Raw genomic sequence first — 25,612 nt, 5'->3', positions numbered from 1 at the left:
TCAAGAGTAGAGGTTATACCCACCGGGGCCGGGGGCTTCTCAGTGGCTCCAGACCCGGCCCGGACTCTCGGACCTGGCTGTCAGGCGGTGCTATCTTCTGTGCCGTCGAGGCTGAGACACCTCGCCCCCGGCTGCAGATGGGGCTTGGGGCAAAGCCTCTCGCCCCTCGCGCCGCCGTCTACCTCATCTCACGGGCTGAACAAGCCACCCCCTCCCCATCCAACCCAGAAGCTCGACTAAACGAGGGAGAAAAAGCTAGACGGACGGCTGGCGCCGCCTCTTTCCCTGTCCCGGTGGACCGGGGCTAGCAGCTCGCCGTGCCCCCGGTAATTCCTCCGTTGCTCTACCGACCGAGGAGAGAGGCACAACTACTATAGGGAAAAAACCCCAATAATAAACAATCTAACAGAGGTGACGGCACTGAAAATTCCGACGCCGGTAGTTGATACAGGTTTCTTGTGAAGGATGGTGATTGAATAACGCGGGGTGACCATGCGCTCCGGGGAAGCCGGGGAACAATACAGTAGACACAAAGGAAATACTCCAAGTTATAGGGCAATTCGATACCTAACATAATACATCGCTAAGTATTTCTTTTAGCAGAATCTCAAGCAGAAAAGCTACTGGGCTTTCAAATGTGAGTGTGTGTGAATGTACGAATTTACATATTTTGAGAGCAAAAGTGGGAATTGTTCACAAATATTTCTAGATCTTATCACAGTTTAACTCCCTACCCCCCATCCCCCTTCCCTGGTAGATTGGAAAGGGTAGAAAGTATATGTTGAGATGTGAAAAAACGGGGCGGGGGGGCGGGCGGGAAGCTTGCCTGTGCTTGCCGAAGGGAGGGGGACGCGTTTTTATAAGAACTCCCATGTTTCTCTATGGCAAAACCCCCTCTCTGTCCCATGGGAAGCCTTTGTGGGAGCGAACCTCTCTCCCGGTGCCCGCAGGTACTGGTGTGTGCGCAACTGTGATTACGGCCGGTTATTTCCCCCCTGGCCTGCCAGACATCGCACTGTGCCTGTCCTGTTCCCCCAACACCGGACGGGACTGGCCGTAGGTAAGAGACATCGGTGAACAGACGGGAAAAAAAAGGGAGAAGGGCTTATTTCATCCATGGTGGGATGCGAGAAAAGAGGAAGTTGTGGCTGGGACCAGCAAGTCACTCTCCCCGCGGGCCGTGCCAGCTCAAGCCCACCGAGCCCGTCCCTGGCTTCCCGGAGATACGCTACCGGCAGCGCCCGCAGCCGCTCCAAGCCACTGGCTGTAGGCGATCTCCTACCCTCTAGCATTGCCAAGGGGCTGCGCTCGGGGGACAGGCCACCACCACGGGTGTCCCCAGCATTTGCAAAAAGGATGCGTTGGTTGCTCTCCCGCTGGCAACGAAACCACTCTCTGGGCCAGCGCCCTGAGTATTTCGTGCTGCAATACGGCATTTTTAAACATTCCATTCTAATTGACCTATCCGGCATTCCACCGGCTGCCCAGAAGTGTGGAAGATCCGGCAGCCTCCCCCGCCGGAGACCCTGACCCTGGCCAGGGCCACCCCAACAAACTCCCACCGCGCGTCAGCCATGAAGGAAACGCTCGGTTTGTATCGGCAGCAATTTTGGCCTCAGTCCAGTCCAGTGAGTGAAACTGTGCGTTATTTACTGGCAGGGCAGGAGCAGCTCGGCTGAATCTATTGCATCCATATGTTTACAGGACGCGCGCTGCGCGTTTGCAAATCTCTCGGCAGACAAGTTAATGGGCGTTAGTGCTTTATCTAAATGGGAGGTTTGATTCGTTTCGTTTCCACCTTTCAAGCGATCTACTGGTGGATTAAATGATAAAATCACCGGCTTTAAAATAAGCTTAGGCGAATGCCTGACTTATCCACCCAAAGCGTTTACGTTTGACATGAGTTCCCAATTGTAACTCCGATTTAAAGTTTCAAAGGGAACAAATCTGCGGAAGTGACTTTTTTCAGTCCAGGTTAGGAAAGAACCTCAAAAATAGCGGAGATTTTGAGGATGCTGTGAAAGTGTACTTGGCCATCCGTCAGGGACAGAACGGAGCACATTGCCACACATGAGAGTGGCAAAGATACGGTTCGTTCTTGAAGAGTTTCTTCATGAGTGGCTGAAAGAGTCAATCGGAAAAAAAATATCGTCTTTGGGAAAGTTAGGGCTCGTTTGAGGACAGTTTTTGCGCTTCTGTGCGTAATCGCCTAGATACTTTTACAGTCCCATGTTTCGAGATTTGCAATTAGTAAATAGAAACAAGGGCGAGCCGCGAAGCACTAGGACTGACCCTGTCGTTTGCATTTCTTAGCGGCTCGGAAAACAGAATGCGGGATGTTTCTGCCACTCGCAAACTTTCCACTGCAGGGGAATTAGTGTTTCAGCAGAAAAAAAAATGCTTTGATGGGTCCCTGAAAGTGGAAAGAGGAGCCTTGTCCAAACTGCGAAATGAGAAACGGCGGTAGAAAAGTGCGACTCTGCGTTTGGTTCTTCAAAGGAAGTTTCCCAATGCGTGGCCAAACGCTTGTCTCGGAGCGTGTCTTTCCGCTGCTCACGAGAAAGAGCAGCCACACGCCGTGCACTACTGCGCGTTTGGAGAGACTCGCCGGGGCAGTAGGAACAACGGACACGGGGAAACGTCTCCTCTCGGGACTGATCTTGTGTGCTGGTACTGCCTTGAGAAAGTGGAAAGGAAGCATCAGGGCCAGCCAGGGTCCCCAGGGTACCCTGACTGCCGTTGGGAGCCAGAGGCTCCTTTGTGCTTGCCCAGCGCGAGTGGAGCGCGGGGCCAAGCTCTTCTGCACCGGGAGACCGGGAGGAAGCGAAAATCGGGGGGAGATAAGGCGTGCAGCCTTATTTCGCCACACATCCTCTCCGTCGCCCCTAATTTCTCCAATGGGAGATCCTATCTAACCCAAGGGACGCCCCAAGAGTGGAAAGGCTCCAGTCGTTTCTAAACGATCAAACACGCTCCAGAGGAGCTTAGGGCAGGACCTAGGTGCCAACTACTCCATCCCGCAACGGAGCCGAGCAGGGCTCCTGCTTCAGCGGCCTTTGCCCCTGCAAGCTTGTGGCAAGAGGTCTCTTTGAAAGCACCTGGTCGGTGAGAGGGCAGAGGAAGAAAACGCAGCGCTCGGTTTCACGACTGCGCAGCAGAGACACAAGGCTGCCCTGACTGAAGGGCGCAGGGCTGGGCATCCATCGTGTGTACCCACGCGGAACACTAAAGACGGGATCCCCGGGGCCTTCCTCCGCAGGGAGATGGGGCGTTTGCGGACTCCACGGCTCTGCGCCCCAGCCGCCAGCACCACCGCAGCACTGAGACAACCTTTCACTGCCTTTCACCCGCCACCGGCCCGCCCGCAGCGCCTCCCGGCTGCAGGAAGCGCGGATAGGAACGTCCTTTGGGCTTCGCGGCCTCGGCACCAGTGCTGTAGACCCGAGGGTTGTTCTTTCTCTCTAAGAAGGAGGCATTAAACGGACGTCGTCCTGTCCCGTGCGTGTACCCCACCCCTCGACCCGTCTTGTGGGCTCTTGCGGGCAATGACACACTGCAGTCTGACATTAGGTGCCGACATGAGTCTGCAGCTCTTCTGCTGGCACGGACAGTGGTCTCATCTCCACTGGGGAGCCAGTGCAAGCCTTCCTTGCATGGAGGAAATGAAAAACAAACATATCAACCCTAGGTCAGGCCCTATCCCCATTCCCCCCGGCCCCAACACATCGTCGATAACCTTTCGCCGTGACCAATGCTCATGTCTCCCTGCAGCTTGCCGATTAGTGCTATGGGGGGCCAAGGTGGGTCTGTCGGGTGAGGGGATGCAGGGCTCGACTGGGGCCAGGCTGGCCGAGGGCAGAGGCTGGGGGTTAGAGGGGGGGGAAGGGGGGCAGTGCTGTGCAATCGCACCCTCAAATTGCTCGGTCCCGTCCATGCGCAGGTGAAGAACCCGTCGGGGCAGTTTGTCCACAATTTAGCTCTGTCCTTCTTTAACCTCCTCAACCCCCTCCCCATCTGGGACCAGCATTGACCAGCGTGAGGGTCGACGGCACTCGCACTCCCGCGCAGAGCACACTCCCGCACAACCTACTGGCAGAAGTGAAAAACAGGGGGACGGAGGAGGGGATGGAGGGGGCCGGGTAGGCGCACAATCTAGCGTCGGGGTCCATCCTGCCGCAGTGCCCGGGGGGAGCAACTCCTTGCCGAGGCGGTCTCTGGCCACAAGCGAGTGTCTCGCATCCCCATGTGCCACCCGCGTGGGAAACTCTCACCGGGCGCCGAGGGCCTTGGGCTGTGCCTGGCAAGGCTGCGGGAGGGCCGAGTGCTCCGCGGCTGCCTCCACGGGGTCTCGTCCCTCGGGTGCGCAGTGTTTGGCCAGACTTTCCTCAGCGTGGCCGAGGGGGAAGGAGGGACGGGAACGATGCTGCTGGCAGGACTGTATAGGCATGGTGTGCGAGGGGAAGCAGTTGGGGCAGGAGCCTCCTGGGGGGAGGGTGGGCGGCTCTCCGGCGAGGGAGAAAGTGAATTCGTGGGGCTGCTCTCGCCCGGACTTCCAGAAAAAGAGAAATTCCCTTCCCACACGTAAATGTAGAAGGGATTCAGCCTTTCCCACCACCCGAGCCCTCATATCGCGTCCTGGACCGCTCCCCGCGGTAGAAGGGGGACTACGGGAGGGTTGCGGGGCAGCGCTTCTCCCACCGGAGAGGCAGGGCGGGCCCAGCTCCACTTCCCCCTCTAACCAGCTCCTTGGTTCCCTTACAGGTCTGGGAGACGCCTGGGGACAGCCGAGCAGGATAGGGCCCTTGGATAACGTGGCCAAGGAGCTCGGATCCCATTTGCTTCAGGTAGTGGACATCTTCCTCTTCTCGTACGCGCTGCGCATCGCCAGCCTGTTGTTGCAGTGTGATCAACCTCCTGCCTCTCCTCCTCCTCCTTCTCCTTCTCTTCCTCCTCTCTCCTGCTCCGGGAGAGAAGCCTGGGTGAAAGCCTTCCTCTTACTCCCGAGCCTCACACCGGCTGGGAGGGGGGGAAAAAAAGGAGACATCAACCACTTAAACTAACTTTTATGTTGTTCTCACCTTTGGTACCAGTAGACGTAACAGCTTATGTTTCTAAACGGCCATTGTTTCTCTGTACATGCAAAGCGTCTCCCAGTCGTAAAAGCTATCATCAGAAGCCTAAGAACTGCTGAGGGTGTCCCGCAGGCAGCCCCCGGCAAGTGGCGATGGGGAGCGTGTTTAGGCTGGAAGGGTGCCGGGCACCGGGGATCTTCATCCTCAGCCGGTGATTCGGGAAGGGAAACCTGTAAGGGAGCTAAGGGCTCCCGAGGCGGGGGGTAAACATCTGGATTAGATCTCCAGTGGACGTTAGCACCTGAAAATAACGTTGTTCACAATCCCGTTGATCTGCTCTGGAATGCCTCTGAACTCCCCCCACGTAAGAGGGTTTAGGAAGTTGTAGCTGGGACGTGTGTGCCAGCCGGGGATGGGGAGGAGGGTGTGTGTGGAATAATTACGTTTAGCTCATTTTTTTTTTTAATATGTGAACTTAATACAGTAAGGGTTTTTCTCTCCCGATTTTAAAGACCTAGTAAACCGTAATCATTTAACGGCCGTTTTTATTGTGGGAGGTTAATTCCTGGTCACAGAGCTGGAGCTGTTTTAACTGTTTACTCGTCTGGGGATAAAAACCTCAACGGAAACTCTGTTCGGGGTTTGTGACCATTTTCCCCCCGCCTAACCGCCAGGAGGGCTCGCCCCTGTCAGTGGGTAGTGTACGGGCTTCGCCCTGGCCCTTGCCCCCCGCCTCGTTGCCGTCCTCCCCAGGCTCAAGGAAGCCGCGTCCTTCGGGAAAGCTAGAGGCGGCAGGTCGGGCTGGTTGGGGAAGCTGTGCGAGAGGGTTCAGGGCTGGAAATGCCGCGCCCGCCGTTCTCCCGAAGTAAAAAGAGAGCACACTTACGGTCGAGTGATTTGAAGCATGTGTTACTGATCGTATACAGTAAAGGGGAATTTATAAAGTTCAAGATTATCTCTTGTGGAGGTTTGTCTAGCCTTGAAAATTTTCCATCGAGTAGCTGATATCCTATCAACCACTTCAGAATCACCGCTCTGCCTAGAAAACACCTATCTAGTTATAAAAATAATTCTTCTTACATTTGCTCCTCCCTGTTAGCCATTTCACATTTCGTCTGGCATTAAATGAACTTAAGTAGCATTATATGCTAATCACCTGCAATTCTCATTTTACAGTTCAATTATTCCTGAAGGATGAATGGTTAACATTTTAATAAACCCACATTTACTGTAAATCTTTTTTAAGGATTCTTAGACTGAAACCTTACATGTGAAGTTTCAGCTTCAATATACGTTTCTACAGAGACCTACTGCACCATATAATGCAGTAATGGAAGCATTGACACGGTTTAAGTTACGGTACTGGACAGAGCAATTGCAAGATGACAGTGTTTAAAAGCAAAGTTATGGCTAAGGATGCAATAATTTATTTCCTATTTAAATAGTTCTACCAGATTTAATTTATGTTCCAAAAAAGAAAGGAAAAAAAAGGAGGTAAAAGCAAAGAGTAATCTGGTTTCAATTACATGCTGTAGAATCGTTAGTAGGCCAAAGAATAATTTGGAATATTTTCTTATTGGGGCAGCACTGTAAGAACATGAAACATAAGGGATTTTATTGCTTCCCTCCCGGTTCAGTAACTTGAAAGATGAATTAAAATAGGTGTTTGTTTTACCTGTGTACTGCAATTTATTTTTTTTCTATTCCACATATATTTTCCAATGATGTTCATATGTATGTGATGATGGAGACTTCCTAAACTCGTTAGAGATAATAGATACTTTTCAGCTGAGAATATCAGATACTATTGAAAAAAATGGCTCAAACTGTGCAATGAAGAATCAAGGTGCCCCCAGACAGTTTGTGTGTCCAAATCGTGGCCAGTTTTGGTTAACCTGTATCATTTGTATCATATTCTTTTTTCTCATGTGAATGATATATGACTAATTTAAACATTTATTTTTTTTTACTCACACAAATACTATTAACCTTCCAGTCTATATCCCATGAATAAGAATTTGTAGGACCGGACCTCAAGCTTGCATTACGTGTTACCTTTAGTTGAGATGCACAAACTGTAGGGATACAACTAAATGAGCACAAATATCTCTCTTCAAGTGTGATAAAGTTTTGAATGCTGATTTATTTCACTTTCTTCTCCTAAGTTTGCATAGTTACATAGCAGACTTCTCCCTGTTTGGAAAGGCGTTATTAAAAATATAGTCAAAGAAATGTAAAGCATTGCTTATGGTATCATTAAATGTATTGCAAATAGCGGTAAGCTGTGTCTGCCAATTACACCATAAAAAATGGCTTGCCTAGTACTAGACTTTCCTCTAAGTACCACATAGCTCAGGATTTGTGCTAAGTACTAAAATAACCAGAATCAACAGGAGAATGTTAACTTGAAGTGAGGCAGTAAAGCTAGCATCTGTAGCAGGAATGAATTGGATTTCACAATGTGTCCATGTGCGATGGAGTTTGTAGGAGTAGCATCGGAGCAAGGTTTCTCTTCCTTAAATTTTGCTGACATTCGCCGCTGTTGATGTTGGATAGCAATCTTCCTACAAAAGGCTTCAAAATGTTTTTCACTGTAAATGGTTTAAACAGAGTGCTTGTTTGTTTGGGCGTTTTTTAACCCTACATATTTCTCTTTTTTCAGACTTTGGATGGCTTTGTTTTCGTCGTAGCATCAGATGGCAAAATAATGTACATCTCAGAAACAGCCTCTGTACATCTTGGCTTATCTCAGGTATGAGTGATTTATTCTGCCCATCTGTTAAATACAGAAACTAGATCTGGAACCTGATGCTAGTGTCTTGCCATGTATATAGTGTCATTGTTTTCTAAGGGTATTTCTGAAGCTTCAACTTTGTTCTCTGACAAATGGCCTTTCTTAAATATTCACATTTCCTTTACTTACAGCCACATCATTACTGTCTTTATGTTTTTTCTTGTTCATTGTATTTTACTCCTCATTGCCTTTAAGAAGGGTAATAAATAATATGATATTGCAAATTGCAGATATATACAGAGCTTGAAACCCAAACCGATTGCCTATGTGGTAACGCTATACGTCTGAAATAAAGTTTAGAATTCAAGACTATGTGTTTTAGATTGTGTAAGATATTGAGACTTGCTATGAAATAGAGAGGAAATCTGATGTGGAACATGAGTTTTATGGCAAATGTGCTTTAGGAAAAAAAGAAAAGGGGGGCAGATTTATGAGTGTTCACATGGAATTCAGGGTAGTTTTTCCTGAGTTTTTCCAGCTCAGTGGTCTTTTCAGTAAAGCGTTTTATATGGTTGTGATAGAACTCATAAAACTCAGTTTACTACTGTTCTGCACAAGAAGTATAAGGGTTTTTTATTGTTTTTTTTTCTTGGAAGGACATTTCTAATTTTTTTGCCATCTTGGGATAGGCACAAGGGCAAATAGTCTGAATTTATTGCACAGTGCAAGTTTCCATACCATTGTGTGTAAATGTATTAACAAATTCATTGGTAGCACCTGACCTAAAGCTTACCAAAGTCCAATAGAAAACCTCATAATTAATTTCACTGGGCCCTGGATGAGACTTACAAGAAACAGAAGAGTTTCTTCAGAACCATTTGCAGCCTAAACACTTTTCAGAGTTAAATGGAGTGAAATAAAGACTTAATAGCGGAGGGAGGAAGAATGAGGAGATGAAGGTTAGAAAGAGCAGGATGTTCTGAAAATATCTAGGGAATATACCCTGTGGCTTTTCTGAAAAGCAGAGAAAGGGATGAGTTGTGGAGATTCTTTGTGTACTTTGGTAGTAACTAATGCTTTTGATTGAAAAACTGTGAATACTTTTGGATGTGTGTTATAAGAATTAGTAGCTGTGAGAAAAAAATAGAACTTTAAAGAGCTAGAAAAAGCAAGTATATAATCTCATAAACAACACTTCTAAATCCAAAGGCAAATCCAATCTCTATATTTGTAATCTCTTTTGGAAAAAATAATTTTGAGAATCAATATTCTATGTGGATACTTTTTTCCTGCCAACTTTTAAAAATGTGTCCAGGGAACATTAGTTCAAGCAGCTTGTTCAACTGAGTCTGTTAAAGTATAGTATTAGTTACTTCATAACATTTAATGTACATTCAAAATACTTTAAATGTTGCTTTAGTTTAGAATAAAATATCATAGAGAATGTCCATTTTTTCTGCTCTGAATTCAAAATTTTACTCCTCCCAACTTTTAAAAAATATCCACCATGTTGCTGACTGCTTAAATAGATTCATTTGGTCATTACATTTATCCAAAATCACTGAGTGTTCCCATCTGTCCTTGCAGAAATAGAGTCTCATTGTCCCATGCTTCTTGCTATTAGAGAAGTACTAACTGACCTTCCAGGTTTTGTCCAGAAATTACTTCTTTCTTTTCTTTTTGAGGAATATAAAGTCACCAATATTGTAGGTCTCAGTATTATCCAGTCATCTAGTGAAATTAAAGAACTATGGAATCAGTAGGGCACTAAATAGACTTGGCCACATTCATGGAGAGTGGACTGAAAGTGTCATGCAGGCCTTAGTCATATTTAGCCCTCATGCTCTTATGGCCATCTGCACAGACTGAATTCCATGTGCATTGCACAAGTAAATATCTATAAACCCTTAGTGCAAGAGGTGCTGAGGAAAACTAGAGGATTTGGACATGTTGCTTGATGAGGTCAGTTTGATGAGGAAAATCACACATATTTCACTTTAGTAGAGATTTGTAGATGAATGGGCTGTGAATCCTTGAACTCCTCAGAAAGCTATAGACTGGAGAGGGCAGAGGGATGTGAAATCCAAAGGCATGTTTTAGACTTTCAAAACACTAAGTACTCCAGCACTTCCACAACACATAGATTTTTATTTATAAATACAAAACCCGAGTTAAACAAGGCAGTGGGTTTCCCCCCTCCTCTTTCCTCATAGTATTTTAGCATCTAATTTGTTCTTGCTATTTCTCAATGTTCTGTTTTTGAAGAGACAATTTTGCTTTAAGTAGCACTTGCATTAATACCAGGCTACTCCTACATACTAGGATATTAATACATGAACTCTGGGATATTCTTGTAAGCTTCCCAGGGGTCTAAAGGAGTTCTTGTTCCTGCATCTCTGGAAATCACTGGGAGATTTGCCACTGACATCAACAAGAATGAAATTGGTCCATAGAAGCAAATTCAGCCAGTCTCCCTCACCAAGTCATAATCTCACACTATATTTTCAACAAGTGCTCTTATAGAGCTCCAGCCAATAAAAGCTGAGACCAGAGTGATGATGATTGCAGAAAATCTTTTAGAGTGGGCATAGAAAGGCCTTTTTATTAAACAATTTGACAATTAACTAGTCCACACATCAATTTCCAGTTAAAGTGCAATTTGTTTAAAAATATATATTTAAACTGAATAAAAAGTCCGTTGAAAACTATTTTGCAGGAGATTCTTGGAGACCTACTCAGTAGCCTTTATCTTCTAGTTGATCTTGAATTTCACTTCAGCAGAAAGAAATGAGAGCTTCTGAATAACCCTTCACCAGTTGACCTAATGAAGCTAGTTTAAAATTTAAAACTAACATTAAGGATCGCTTTTCAGCATTACTTCCCTCGTTTCTGACTGCAACGCCAGAGAATTAGAAGCAATAGTTCTGAATATTTCTGAAAAGGCTATACCTCCATTTGTGGATCTATCACTTCATTTGTGGCTTTGTATTTTATCTGCCTTTGCTCTCAACTCTAATGGTAAATATTATAAGTACTAATGATTAGGACCCCCTACCCAATTTAATTTCAAGTGACTTCAGACTGGTGTTGAGCTGACTTGTACTAGCCAAGAGAGCCAATTCCTTGCTTTTTTTTTTTGCCATGGATAACAAATATATTCAAAATCCCCAAATATTTTTCCCCTTAGAGTCCAAAGGTACAGACTGGGGAGGAAAATCCTCAGGAAACAATGGGGAAAGATTTTTTATTTTTAATTTTGAATGTCTGGAGTCTATTTCAACCATTTACTGGGTCCGTGAGGGAGCCAAGCTTATCTTTGACTTTTGATAAGTCTTGAAATATTTAACCACAAACATCTGAACTTTTCCAAGAGTTTATTTTACTTTCATCAAATAAGTATATGAAAGGCAAAAATATGTAATTATTTGCTCTAGAATCCATCTACTTAGTCCTCTGTTTATTATGAATCGTTTCTTGGCAGGAAAAAAATGTGCAGGAAAAAAATGTTACACATAAAAAAACCTCTTAGTAGGAAATAGTGATATTTGGTAGTAAGCAGGTATTTACAGATATTAAAAAGCTGCATCAAGGAAGCTGGTTTAATAAGCCTGAGGCAAGGGATTTTAGAAAGTTTATGAATTGAACCATATAATTTATTTTTTTAAGTCTTCAGTGTTTCATTGTAGGCTTTAAAATAGCATGTGTAGCAGGAGACTGTGGTCAGTTTCAAAATTATGTATACATATTTTGGTTATTTGACTCTTTCAGAGCCTCCATCTCTTTGCTGACGGCTTTATGTTTCCACTTGCATTTTTACAGTCAATTTGGGTTTCAGTGTTGTGTGTTCACCTCCCACTGATTCTGCTAGGGTTGCAAATGCATACATCGGAGTAGGATATACTCCTATGTGTGTAATGAGAAAAAAAACCCAAACAGTCCCTAGTTTGACAAAGCACTTTAGTTTTGAGATTTAGATATAAGACCTGGGATACAAATCATAGTTTGGATAAAACTGTGGCCTTAGGTCCAGTCCTATGAACAAAAGTGTTTCTGTGAGGAGTCCTTCAAAAATAGGTAACGACTTTTGTAAAAGCAAGAGATGCCCAACCTAGGAGTTGTACTTTGTAGGAGAGCTGAGGTATGTTGATGTGGCTATGATTCTATTTCCTAATAGCAGAGATGCAACAACAGCTTTTGGATTACCACAGTTGATGTGATTAGTCAGGTTATTTGGTGATATTTCTGTAAGAAAGCCTTTATATTGAAGGGAGAGGTTGTTTGCATACAACCACCCATGATTTTTGTTGTTGCTGTAAGTTGCATTCTCTGATAAAGTTTTAATTTCAGAGACAAACCATGCTTTTCAGCAAAACACTTATTAGCCAAAAAAAAGAAAAAAAAGAGCAAGTTCATAAATGATAGTCCTTTTGGTTTGAACACTGACCATAGCTGTACATTTATACAGTGTTTCTTTTTCTTCCAAGTTCTGGTTTACTAAGTATATGAGCAATCAAATGCCCATCAGCATAAGAATTTTTAAATATTCAGTTTTACATGTCTGTAGGTGGTGATGATACTTATGAAGGCAGTTATGGACATTTACAAAAAATTTTTCTCCATGTAATTAAAAACAAATATAAGCATTGAGAAGCATGTATATTCTCCTCACTCTCCCACCACTAAAGCTTGAATATGGAATGTTACTATTAACAGGTCCCCACCTGTTCCAATCCTGAGAAGGAACAGACAGTGCTTTCTAAAGACAACTTTAGAGAAAATTATATAAATGAACCAACGTAAATAATCTTCTTGTTTCCTTGGCTTGCCCCTTCTCTCTCCCTTTCCTCCCCTATTGTTCTCTCTCTTTTCTTCCTGTTTCTTTCTCACTCTCCACCTCTTTCTCTTTGCCTTTCTTTCTTTTTCTTATCCCTCTCTCTCCCGGTCTTGCTTTTTCTTTATCCTCATTCTCTCTCTTTTTTCCCCCCCTTATTTGGTGAAATTTTATTCTGGCTAGAATATCAAATCAGTGTTGGTGGTTTTGTTTTTGCAGGGAGGGGTTGTTGGAAACAAGCAACGGGGAATAGATGGCTAGAAAAAAAATTAGTTTGCATAGTCTTGGGAAGAGACATTCCATGAATAATGCAGAAAATGGGACGATGAGAAACATTTTCGGAAAAAGATTGCTTTGTGGGGTAGACAACTTCATTTATTCCAAAGAAAGGGCAACTCACACATCTTAGCAAATCAGTAGGATTGGCTCAGAATAATAGGTTAAATTACTTCACCTCTCAGCTGCCTCTGATCTTGGGGGCCCAAGGCACATCAGGCCACGCTGAACAATTGGGCAGCCTGACACTAATTTAAAACACAGGCTCAAAGTATTGGTTCACTCCTTAAATCAATTACTGCATCTATCTGGAGACTTTTGTTGGTGAGTTTTATACGTGGCAAATAGAGTTAGCTAAAAGGACATACGGTGCATGCCATTCCTTTTTTTTTTTGAGCAGTAGTTATTATGGGTACAACAGTGGGAAAGGCAGAAATGCATTATTGCGTGAGCAAAGTTCAAGTGAGAAGAGGGAATACACAGATATCTAAGACTAGATCCATGCATGTTTATTTAAAGTAGTGCAGGCTCAGTCCAGTGTCTATGAAAATCTAATGGAAGTCTGCCTTTCGAGTTCACTGGCTACTGTTCTGAGTCCTTCGTGCTACTGTGGATCGAGTGTAGTGGATCATCTTTGAAAAGGCAGAAAGGAATTGTGTAAGTCTAGGGGTTTGTCTCTGTGGAAAGTTCAACTGCCAACTGAATGCAGGTGATAGTTTCTATGAACCTGTAGAAACGTTGTTTTTTTGGGTATCTGTCTTCTCGAGAGACATTAATACAGTCCACAGAGATTTTATCTCATTTTGTGGCAATCTAACATTTCCACAGCTGCTCTAGTTTGTCAGTTCATTTGCCAGCTCTCTCTAATAGCTGCTCTTCTGTATCCTGATGATCACTAGAAATTCCCATAAAAGCCCTTATCATATTAGTTACTGCTGCAGAAGGAATTAATTCCGTTTAGTGGTTATAATTTGGAACATTATTTTTATACATCCAACTTATGTTTTCAAAATGGTTACCCAGATGCAGTGTATGCAGGTTACTTGAGAGCACTTTTGGGATAGGAAAAAAAAATAGCCAGCTGCACCACTTCATGTGTTACATGTCTCTTCACAGGTGGAGCTTACTGGTAACAGCATTTATGAGTACATCCATCCATCTGATCATGATGAGATGACAGCTGTTCTTACTGCTCACCAGCCTCTTCATCCTCACCTCTTGCAAGGTATTTGTGTGGTCTATGTTCAAAATGCCATCCTAACAAATGTAACAACTCTAAGCTGAAATGTGCCAAGTCCCTATTTATCTGATATGAAGCTATGTACACAAATGGAGGAGGAGCATGAACTTGAAACTGTGACCCACGATTTTGGTTTGTTGTAGTAAAGGGAATCAGGTATTCTCGATTAACTAATACTTTTCATGCCATGGAGTCCACGCAGTTTTAAACAGGTTTTTAGATTTTCCCCAGTGGCCATTTAAGCCCTTTCATTTTGTCATCACTGCTGAGGTTGCAGGAATGTTGCAATGGTCTAGCTGTGCACAGTTGCAGCTACATGGTCTTAGCATAAAAAAACAGCCACAAACAAAACATTAGGCAATTGGGAAAGAGAAGGACACTTTAAATGTTTTAAAAGCCACTGTCAAATTTGAAGCTTGGACAAACAGCCAGACTTAATATCCTACACTGTAGGAAGAGTAAAAACGGGTTTTATGAATGACCTTAATGTAGAAACTCTCATTAAAAAAAAAAAGAGTAATCTCTTCAGCAAAATAATATCCCTTGATATTGGATCACTGATTCACCAAGCCTCTCCAAGCATCCTGTTCAGGTGCTGCAGATGATTCACCCACGCATACCCATACAGCATGATGCTAAGCTGGATGGAATGTCAGGGAAGACAGCAGAACTCTTATTGTTTATGTGAACAGCTGGATCAGACTGTCCACCTTGGCTGTGCTCAGCCATTGTACATAAATATTAACATAACCCTCTGTGTATTAAGTTCTTGCTTCAGCATTAAAACTACTATATAACTAACGATGTTCATCTTTGCACTGTACTATCTTCTTCAGCATCTTTTTTGTCCTCAGGGACAATTCTTTGAACTTTAGAGTATCAGAAATAATCTATCTCTGTCATGTACAGTGCGCTTTCACATATATTTTTAAATTGCTTAATCAATTGGAGCTCACATCCTGCTGATTTCTGCTGGCTTTCTTAAGGTATGGCACCTAAAAGCACAAGGAACTTCAGTTTCACACTACAATTCTGTTTAGGATCAGGCTTTTTTTTTTTTTTCAGCTTGGATGCCTATGCAATTTCTGTATTTGGTGATTTCACCAAAGTTCTGACTGCTGGAAAGTTCCAATACCTGAAAGAATATGTACCGCTCTGAGTGGTGTAAATGGAAAAATTATCTTAGCCTCCTTCTCTCTTCTTCGTCTCCAAACAGGTTGTCTTGTGTGTGCCTTGGTGTCTTGAAAAACAATCTCTTATTTCTCTTGAACTCTTCTGATTCTGGTTGTTATGTGACAATAATTTGCTCATTCCTCTGTCAGGGGTTTTTTTTTTTTCAGTGTTGACAGTTGAAAAAACAAGAAACAAACCATTTTTTTCCTCTTTCCTGCCTTACTGATGAGCAGAGGGGATACCTCCAGTATTAACTCATCTTCATGCAGTTCTGCTGGTATCCAGAATTGGTAGTAAAGCATTTTTATACCTACTCTCTTGACAATATCATGAGCCTCCTGTTCTTGTTAGAACATACATTTAAAGAAAAATTCTTAGTTGGAGATTTTTAGACATGTAAAGTAACGGACAACTAATCAGAATGAATTTATATGTCAAGTGCAAATAAGATCACAGCTCTTCCCGTTCTCTGTTTAATATCATGACTGGTTTACTAGAAGCAGAGAGACAAAGCACAAGTCTTGCAGTTCCAGAAGTTTTTTTTGTTTTGTTCAGAATAACAAAGTAAGATATCTTACTTACAGTTGGATGTTTCTGGATGCTTATCTTGCCTGTTAGCATTTGTTTTCTGAAACAATCAAATCTTTCTCATTTTAGCTACTTATGGTGGAATTTTTATTTCCTTAACAAATTCCTGTCCATGAAGAGTAATTCTGTTCCAGTTGTTTAAAAAGACTTTATACACAGTTGAAACCATTTACTCACAACTGTTTCAGTCAGAAATTCTGCTGATGGTATAATTAGCCCCAGATATATGCCTCATTGTAGCTTTCTTTGCCCTATTCTGCATAGGTGCTGGTTTTTATTAGTATCCCGCTCCAGTTTCTTAATAGTGCAAAGGTACAGGAAAATTTACTTTGAAATGTGATCTATTCATGTATGTTTTCTTTTGTGTAAAATTTTATGTAGCAGAGGAAAATGATAAAAACCTCAAAACAACAGCATCTTCCTTGAATTCCTAGGCTTGGAGAAGATAGAGGAGTTCACCTGTGTTCTGGTTTGTATAGGGTTTATTTTATGCAAATCTTACTTTTATATCTCTCTTCCCCATACAATGCATGGAGCAGGTGTATTAAAACACCTGGAATACATAGCTAAATCTGTTTAAAATGATATTTATTTATATTTGTCTTCCCCTTGTCAGTAGCTCCTATTCCTGCAGTGCACACATTTTATACATATATATCTTCAGGTATAACCTGAAACTATTTGTCCTAGAGAAATCAAAGCAGGTTTCCTATTTTTTTTTCAATTAAACCTGGAAACCTATTTAATAAATGACAGTAATGAAGAAATTTCTGTCTGTATTTTAGTAGATATTTGGAACAGTTATACAGAACATGGAGTTCTGCAAATTACTCTAGGACTGAGTGAAGCTGAATGAAAGTAGCTATATTTTCAAATAATAAGAACTTTTTTTGTCATTTCAGTCTGATTTTATCTCAATTAATCTTTGAAAACACACCTGATTCATCAAGTCAGTGGGTCAAGCAAAACATTTCTTTTTAATTACATTAAAGATCTTTCCAATCTGTGATATTAGGAGTAAAATCAAAATTGCACTGCAGATATAGAGATTTATAACACAAATTTACAGCTTGGCTCATGTACCTTTACTTGATCAAGATGTGTCTTCAGCTAATTCTCATATATATATATATACACATTTTTAGTTCAGTTGCTACTTCAGCAGTTGTAACTTGATAACATCTGTTATGATAGAAATAAAATCACAAAGGTGAACATACATATCTATATTTTGCATTATTCTGTTACTGGTATTGAAGAACACAGAATATAGATTATTTTTTACCTCCAGTTTTATAGTCTTTGTAAATTTGGATGTTATCATTGTATTTACTTCTTCATTTACTTTTAATCGTCTTCATCATGGTCTTCAAACCTTCCCTTGTATTTCCAGTGCTTCATCAGTTCCATAGAAGCTTTTCTGAAAGACCAAACATGAGAAAGGTAGAAGCCCTGCAGCTGTTGAGCTCCAGAAATCTTATTTTCATGAGTTTTATTTCTCAGGGAAATGCAAATTATTGCTCACTGCCTAAAATCAGATGGAGTATTGATTTCTTTATATCATGTTCACTGTCACATTGTTTTTCTTCAGACAACTCAGCCTGGTACATAAAAAATGAAGTATGAGTTTAAAAGGCATAAGCCTTCTGAAGTTACAACTTTATTTTTTTAAAGTTTGCCCTGGAGTTTCTAACATTTCAGGCACAAGGCCCATCATCAAGAATAGAGGGTAGATTGAGGTTTTTTAATAAACATTGAGAACTGTTGGATAATCACTTGTTTCTTGAAGCTAGGATTTCATAGCAATATGAAATATAATAAAAATTGGGAAAATAGATGTTTGCAAACTAGCTGTTGTGTCATCATTCTTTAGATAAGTCTAATTTGGTGCTACAGCAAGTTTTGATAAGAAAGCTTTTGGATCAAGTCACTGGAAGACAGCAACACTGAGAAGCATTTCAAAGTCATCAAGGATAAACAGCTTAGTATGAGCTCCTATTGTGAAGCTGTGGCAAAAAGGGGTAATGAAAAATCCTTGTGCCTATAAACAGGGGAATAGTGAAGAGGAATAACAAGGGTGAATAGTTGTATCCTTTGTACAGTATTAGTGAAATGGACACTGAATTTTCCTGTATAATTTTGTTGTCTGCTTAAAAAAAATGGCAATTTGGAGAAAGTACAGAGGAGAGCCACAAAAATGATTGAAGGACTAGAAAGGCTTATAATGAGACATAAAAGAACACCATCTGTTTGGTTCATCAAAAAGAAGACTGGGAGGTGACTTGATTACTGTGTGTGCATACTTCCAAAGAAAGTAAATACTGGGAACTAAAGGACTGGTTTAGAAGAAAAAAAACATGTCAAGGACCAATGTCTGTGAACTGAAACCACAAAAGCTCAAATGAGAATAATGCATACATTTATAACCAGGAGACTGATTAACCACTGGAATAAAATACTGTGGGAAGGAGTGGTTTCTTCCTCTTTTGATATCTTCACATCGAGGCCGAATGCCTTTAGAGAAGATATGCTTTAGGCAAATAGAAGTTTCTCATCTTCTATTTAGAAGAAGCTCAGAAACAGAAGAGCTCAGCACAGGAATAACTGACTGAAGTTTAACAAATTGTAATGTACAGGTTACCTCTATGATCTAATGCTCCTTACTGGCCTTTAAAGTCTGCAAGCTATGACTCAATGAAAGCCATAAGCCTCACGATCTGTGGAGGCTTTGGAGAATTTCAGCTTTAACGTACAAAGTCTTTAAACTGCCTTTTTACTTGCATGTCCAGCATTGAAAATGTAAAGCAATTTGTTCTGGTCCCTTTCTATGAAAGAGGCCAACAGCTGAGGGTAGCTGGGGTGGAGAAAAAGAATAATCTCATGTACACATTAAAGGCAGGGTATGCACCAGTTGTAACAAAACCAGAATCCATTCTATTCAACTTGGATGGGTTAGCAGGAAAAAGAAAAAAACTTATATCCTTTCCAAATGATGTATTGGCTGTGTTTGTACCTTATATGACTTCACTGGTCCTTCACGCCTTTCCAAATATTGCTTAATGTATTTCTGATCTGCAGCATTTTAGTGAGTTGTGGCTTAGTTTTGTACCTGTGAAGCCTTACACCTCAGTTTTGCACTCCCTATACTACCTGGATCTGTTGCATAGGATATCAGGATTCCTATGTCTCTATCCTAAGATATGCCACACTTACTATCAGGAATGTGAGATTTCTTTCATGGAATAGGGATGAGAAACTGATTTATTAGGATGTAGGGAAGTGGGTTTTTACATGCTGTCTTTCCTTGAACCCTTACAACTCTGAAAGCTTTTTCTTTTCTGTTTCTTTGAGTAGCAGAGCTGGGTCCACTATATGAGATTCTCCTGCTGGAGCAGAATGTAGTCATCCAGCAGGGTGTCTGGGCTCCAAAATGTGAGGATGGTGAGGTAATAGTAGTTTCTGAATCTTGTAAAACTTCAAGGCTATGTTTATGACTGACTGTAGAGACTCAGTGTGTACTGCATAGGTTGTGGTGCCACACAAAATTCTACCTAGCCAACAATGGACCCATAACTTTATGGAGGCATGTGAGGAGTTTGCCCCTTTTCTCAGCTCACATATAGCCCAAAATACAATGTCTGTCAGAGTAGTAAGTCTAAGTTGTTACAGCTCAGCAGCAAGCATTTTGGTACTAGCATTGTGGGAGACACAATGCTGGTAAAGGTTTGTGAAGTGACTGTTATGAAATGTCTTGTCCAGAGGTGATTTTGAATGTGGCTGAAATTGTGACTGTTGTTTAGGGACTGAATGTTGAGGATCACACCAGGATTATTGACTATGCCCAGCTCCCCCTAGCATGCTCTTTAGAGGAAACATCCTGACACAGGCTGGGATGCACACACTAGAATAAATTGGTACCTTAAGCCCTCAAATGATGTGACTGTCAGAAGAATGTCTGTACCAATCATTTTTTCAGGATGTTTTCTTTAAGTTAGTAGCATAGAGCATTAGGCTTGTAGCAGCGTAGTAATATTAAACCATCTGGAAGCTTTAGGGAAATGCTGTACCTCCTGAATGATATCTATAAGAATAAAGAAGGAATTTTTTGCATGAAATATCAGGGTAGTGCAAACTGTTTATGGCTAGTCAGTCCACCTGTCATCATTGCAGCTGAATGCAAGAAGAATACGAAACAAGAGGTATTTACACAGCAGGTTAACTGAGACAAGCAATTGAGGGATTCAGCATTGTGTGCAGCTCTTCCGTGTGTGTATTTGGAGTCAGATATTGTGTGTCTTTTATTGGTTTCATATGTTTTTTCTGAGATTTTAATCCTTTAAAACTTCTACATCTTCACAACTTTTGCTGACTTGCACACTGAGGCATGGTGTACTAAAACCAGTTTATTAACATTACCCAGAGCAAAGGGAAAAATAATGTAGTCATTGTAGACACTCAAGTTGCCTGCTAACAACTGCATAATTCTTATATGATTAGTTGTAAGCCTAATGTAAGCTACACAAGGAATGTGGAATATATTGTGTCAGACTTTCTCCATTGTGGTTGATGCTTTAAGGGCATCAGTCAGCTAAGGAGTAAATGCTACTCCACACTTTCCCACATCTTCTCTACGTACATTTTGTTCATTATTGAAAGAAGGGAATAGAAAATTGTACATCTGGAAAGGTCTTTTTTACACTCAATTTTAATACACAATTATTATTTTGGCTGTAGAAAAGTGTAGTACATGCATGGGAACTTGCTGTCTCTCTAGATATGCAATTTGCAATTTTGCCATGTAAGTTATTTATATTTTATTATTCAACAGGTGCCACTCATTTGCTAAAAAAGAAGACTGAAGTCTATAACTTGCATGTGTATATGTGATGCTGTAATAGGGAGAAGGGAAAGCATGTCTAACTGCTTTGTTTCTTCTCTGTAACTTGTAATTGCTTTTGACCACACGTACCAATGAAGGACAGGGAAATGTCTTTGTATGTCCCTTTGCATGCACCATTGCAGAATAGTTTTAGCCAAAGCCTAAATTTTGCACTGTTCTTTCTGGCATAGCGATAATAAAGATGATCAGTATGCACCAGACTGACAGGTCTGACTCCTCATTTTCCACTAACTCGTCTCCAGGCCTGCTTCTGAACTTGTCATGAGGAAAGTCCACCAAAGGCATTTGCAAGCCCCTTCTCATGCTGGCCCTGTTGGTCAATTCTGCATTCCCAGCTTCAAGGACTACTTTAAGACCATGTGCTATTATGCAAGCGTCTCTTTGGTATTTGTCCTATTTTTTTGTTTTAGGAGTTGGTGTCATCTTCATTCAGAATTAAGGGATAGAATTTGTGGCATTCTCTCTCCTGTGTCACACAAAAGCTTTAGCCTTATTATGCTCACAAGAGACTAGCCAAGACACTCACATGCTCTTTTAGTAAGCAACACGATTGGTGGGACCCAGATGCTTTGCAGATTACACGAGAATAAGAGCAGAACATGTGTGACTTTCTAGTATAGAGGAAGTAAGATGTAAATAACCAACTGAAAGGGCAGAAATATGCAGGGTGTTTGGGGGATGGGCAGTGGAGTGTTATCCAAACGTGAACTTGTGGTATCTGTGTTTCCACCCTGTAAAACAGACTAGCAGGGACATGGGGTGAAGCTCATCACACACGTGTGCCTTGTCTCCAGAGGAATGCACTAGCTTGAGGCAGCCACGTGCCTCTGAAGAAGTTGGTTGGGAGTGAAGGTAGAAGCAAGTGACCATGTGCTTCGGTCTAAATATGCCCTTTGAGAATAGCTTCTGTCTCTGACACGTAGCAATGTAGAGTGGACATGAATCATTAGCTGTGTGAAAAGCTTCCAAATTGTTTCAATGCTGCTTCGTGTCTTTTGTAGTGACAGATGAGACAGATGCATTGTTAAAATAGGGCATGGTGCAGCAGTCTGCAGTTTGCATGCTGATGTCTATTAAATTCCAAAGTGATTCTGCAACAAAGCGATGTCATATTTTGCTAATATCCGAACTTAGAGGCTTTGGGAAAGAGATATAAAACATCAGCTTTTACCTCAGAGAAAATAAGGGCATGAGAGGTGAAGCTGTGGAAAAACTTGTGAAGATCTTTTTTTCTCAGACCACTGTGCAAACTGCATGAAAACCACAGAATTTTGTGACTGTTTTCTTTCAAAAGTGAAGAAAGATGGAGTGGAAAGCAAAGACAGATTTCATAGTTGCGCTCTCAGGGATGGAGAATTCTGACTCCCATAAAACTAACCATAATTTCACAGAAACGCTTAGAGAATCTTGTTTGTCAGTTACATGCTATATGTGTAAATGAATGCACAAATTCTTTATCCAAAACAGGAAGACTCATTTTCCTCTCCATGACATTCACTCTGTTTGTGTAAGAAAATATAAATCTGTCAAATAGAAACAGGCTATTTTGTTCTTGACTTGTATTTACAGTCAGACTGTATTGTGTGATATACTAAGCTAAGAAAAGGTATTAATGGAGAAGGCATACTTTGTACAAATGGTACTCAGTGCTGTGAGAAAGCATCTTCTGTATGTTCACAGACAACCATGGCTTTTTGTGTTCTCAATCACAGATTGCTGTGTTTCAGCTCTGTGAGGGTTTTAACATACGAATAAGTTTGGTCTGGGATTTGGATGAAGCTACTTACTCTCTGCCTCATTTGCAGCTTTTACTGAATCTGCTCAGCTACATTGTAGTAGAGCTTCTGAGAAAGAGTGCCTCTGTAAGACAAACAGGCAATATAATATCAGTAAAATAGAGAAACTTCTCTGAATCATATAAGGGAAATGAGAAGTTCAGCTAAAAATTAAACAGTGATGTATTTGAAATTGAGACCCTGGACATGGATGCAGACTCTGATTTGCAGTCACTCTCCCTACAAAACTCATTACAAAAGATACCTCAATGTTACTAAAAGCTCTGCTAGCAGAGGTACTGAAAAAGTCAGGATCTCAGTAACTTCAGTTACACCCTTCCAAAGAAGACCAGCAGAAAAGAAATCAGCTCAAAGCATATAGTCATGCTGACCAAATATAGTGTTCTACATGCATCAGTTTTCATTTCCAACTATTATCAACTACCTAGTTTGGGAAAAATGGATTTCTAGAATACAAACTGAGAGTCTTACTGGTCATTCTTAAAAAGATTCAATAAAAGTTTGTGGAGCAGTGAGAAGAGGGCAATCACTTTCAAATGCTGAACATTGATACATGGATAAAAATTATCAGAAATTTGCTATCATAAGTAAATCCAAGTTGTAACAAATATTGGAAGTGGCTGGAATAGAAAAATAGACCTGTGTTTGTGTTCTACATAACTGGATAAAAAAAGCACTATGCGACCTGATCTAGGTGAACCTGCTTCTGCAGGGGAGTTGGACTAGATGACCTCTAAAGGTCCCTTCCAACCCCTACCATTCTGTGATTCTGTGATTATGTGAAAATTGGGAGAGTAAACATTTAGAAGGAAGCCTAAAGCTCTGCTTTTCATCTCTAATTCTTGTAGTAGAGAAACATGACATCAATAAGTCCTGGAAAATGTTAAAAGCTGTACTAAGACGGTTGGCTGTGGGTGAAGGTTTCTTTTTAACTATAGCAGCTATTGAGACATGTTCTACATTCATCTTCTGAAAAAAAGCTTGAACAGAAGAATGTACAAACTTTGAAAATTATTCAACTCATTTATGAAAATGATTAATTTCCCAATTGTTCTAAAATTGTTTGAGAGACAGAAGTAAGTCACAGTCAGGTAAAGTGGGAAAATAGATGCTGACATGGAAAGTAAAGGGGCAGGTGGAAAAGATCCATGCTGCAATACTTAGACCTGCAAAGGAAAACTGTGAAAAGAAAAAGATAACAATACATAACAGTGTGTCAGAATTAAAGATGGCTGTGGCAAATGCTAGAGAAGGTGCAATTAAATGAGTTTCATGATCTGTAGTGGACTTGCTGTAGTAGTGGGTATTTGAAAGAAATGGTATTCAGTAAAAGATACAATGGTGAAATTTAGCATGATTTGTGGCAAAATTTGCCATTTCTATGTGGTGATTGCTCATTTTCTGGAAACCTCAAGTGGCTGGGAGAGGAGTAGCTGGGGAGTAGCCCTGCAGAAAAAGATATGGGGTGCTGGTTGCTGCACTGGCAGTCAAGAAGGCAAACTGCACCCTGGGATGTGTCACATGCAGCATAACCAGTAGGTCAGAAAAGGTGACCATTCCACTGTATTCAGTGTTGATGTGGCCTCACCTGGAGTATTGTGTGCAGTTCTGGGCCCCACAATTTAAGAAGGTTGAAGGTCCAGAGGAGAGCAACAAATTTGGTGAAAGGGCAAAAGCCACGTCCTGTGAGGAGCAGCTAAGGAATTTGGGCTTGTCTAGATTGGAGAAAAGAAGGCTGAGGGGCAATCTCATGGCTCTCTCAAGCTTGCTGAGGAGGGCAGGTGGAGACAGAAGTGCTGAACGTTTCTCCCTGGGACCAAGTGGTGGGACATATGGGAAGCTGCACTAGAGAAGGTTCAGACAACATATAGGAAACATTACTGAGAGGGTGGTCAAACAGGCAAACAGGCTCCCCAGAGTAGCGGTCAATGCCCCATGCCTCTCAGTGTTTAAGAAGCATTTGGTCAATGCTCTTAATAACATTCTTTAAGTTTTGGTCAGCAAAAAAGTTTTTTGGTAGTTGATGGTGCAATATAATATATAATACCTCCTGCAGTGACAAATGTGAATGTACATATGAGATTGTTTTACTCCCATCTAAAATATCCTCAGTACCACATTGTGTGAAGATGTAGTTGTTTCAGTTCCAGGCGCACTTGGAAAGTACACTTTACTATGGGAGACGTTACTGTGCTTAATGAAGTCTCCTTTGTTTCTTATAGCTCTAGAAGTGCTCTTTTGTAAATACATAATTACATCTGTACAAATACACAGAATACATACATGGAAAGTGCAGCACTGTAATAGTGTTCTTTTAATCATTATCACTATAATAATAAATACATCCTCATGCAGAGAAATGAGGTTTCTTTTGCTAGAGATGAAAACATCTTTACATTGGATCCAGTTTTCTTTCTCATTCTTTCTTTTCATAAAAGAAATTAAAACATGCACAAACTCTCAAATCAAAGCTGAGCAATATGCAGTTGTCAATATCCATAGGGTTTGAATGGATTACTTTTTCTTCTGTGATACATATGGAAGATGAAAACCCACAAAGATTGTTATTAATAGGGGGGTTTTTTTGTGTGTTGACTCAGCTGGAACATCCCTATAAGACTTTCTGATCTACTCAGTAACATTTTATTTCTTGTCCTTTGTTTTCTATAATAAGCACACACAGTTTCTACACAGCTTTTTAACATTTTTTTCACACTTAAAGGAAAGGTGTTAAAATCACGGTGACACATTTATATAGTTAACACTTCAGAATAATTGAATACAGTTGTTAATCTTCAGTTATTAGATGGCCTGAATATTCTCTAATAATTAGGAAGACTCTTTTCTGTCAGTGTTGCTTGTATTCTGGTTCAGTCATAACATTTTGCTATTTGTTATTTTCCCTCTTAAGTTTCATATATATTGCTTAACCCACAGTTTTCAGTATTTCACTACGTAAGAATTGGTAGCACTTGATTGGTTTCCTCTGTTTCAAACTTGTT

At 41.4% G+C, this 25,612-nt stretch overlaps 1 protein-coding gene across 1 annotated transcript in view; it reads left to right on the top strand.

Annotated features, from left to right (window-relative positions):
* The window catches only part of SIM2 (SIM bHLH transcription factor 2), a 57,444-nt gene that overhangs the window by 4,507 nt on the left and 27,325 nt on the right, over positions 1-25,612 (top strand). Inside the window, exons 2-4 of the mRNA XM_061988637.1 lie at positions 4,762-4,844; positions 7,735-7,824; positions 14,030-14,138. Of these exons, the coding sequence (XP_061844621.1) occupies positions 4,762-4,844; positions 7,735-7,824; positions 14,030-14,138 (282 nt within the window). The remainder of the gene's footprint in view (positions 1-4,761; positions 4,845-7,734; positions 7,825-14,029; positions 14,139-25,612) is intronic.

This window comes from Colius striatus, chromosome 1, assembly GCF_028858725.1.
Source record: "Colius striatus isolate bColStr4 chromosome 1, bColStr4.1.hap1, whole genome shotgun sequence".
In the NCBI taxonomy this organism is placed as follows: Eukaryota; Metazoa; Chordata; class Aves; order Coliiformes; family Coliidae; genus Colius; species Colius striatus.
The sequence above is the reverse complement of the archived record's forward strand: the minus strand, read 5'-3'. Positions and strand labels throughout refer to the sequence as shown.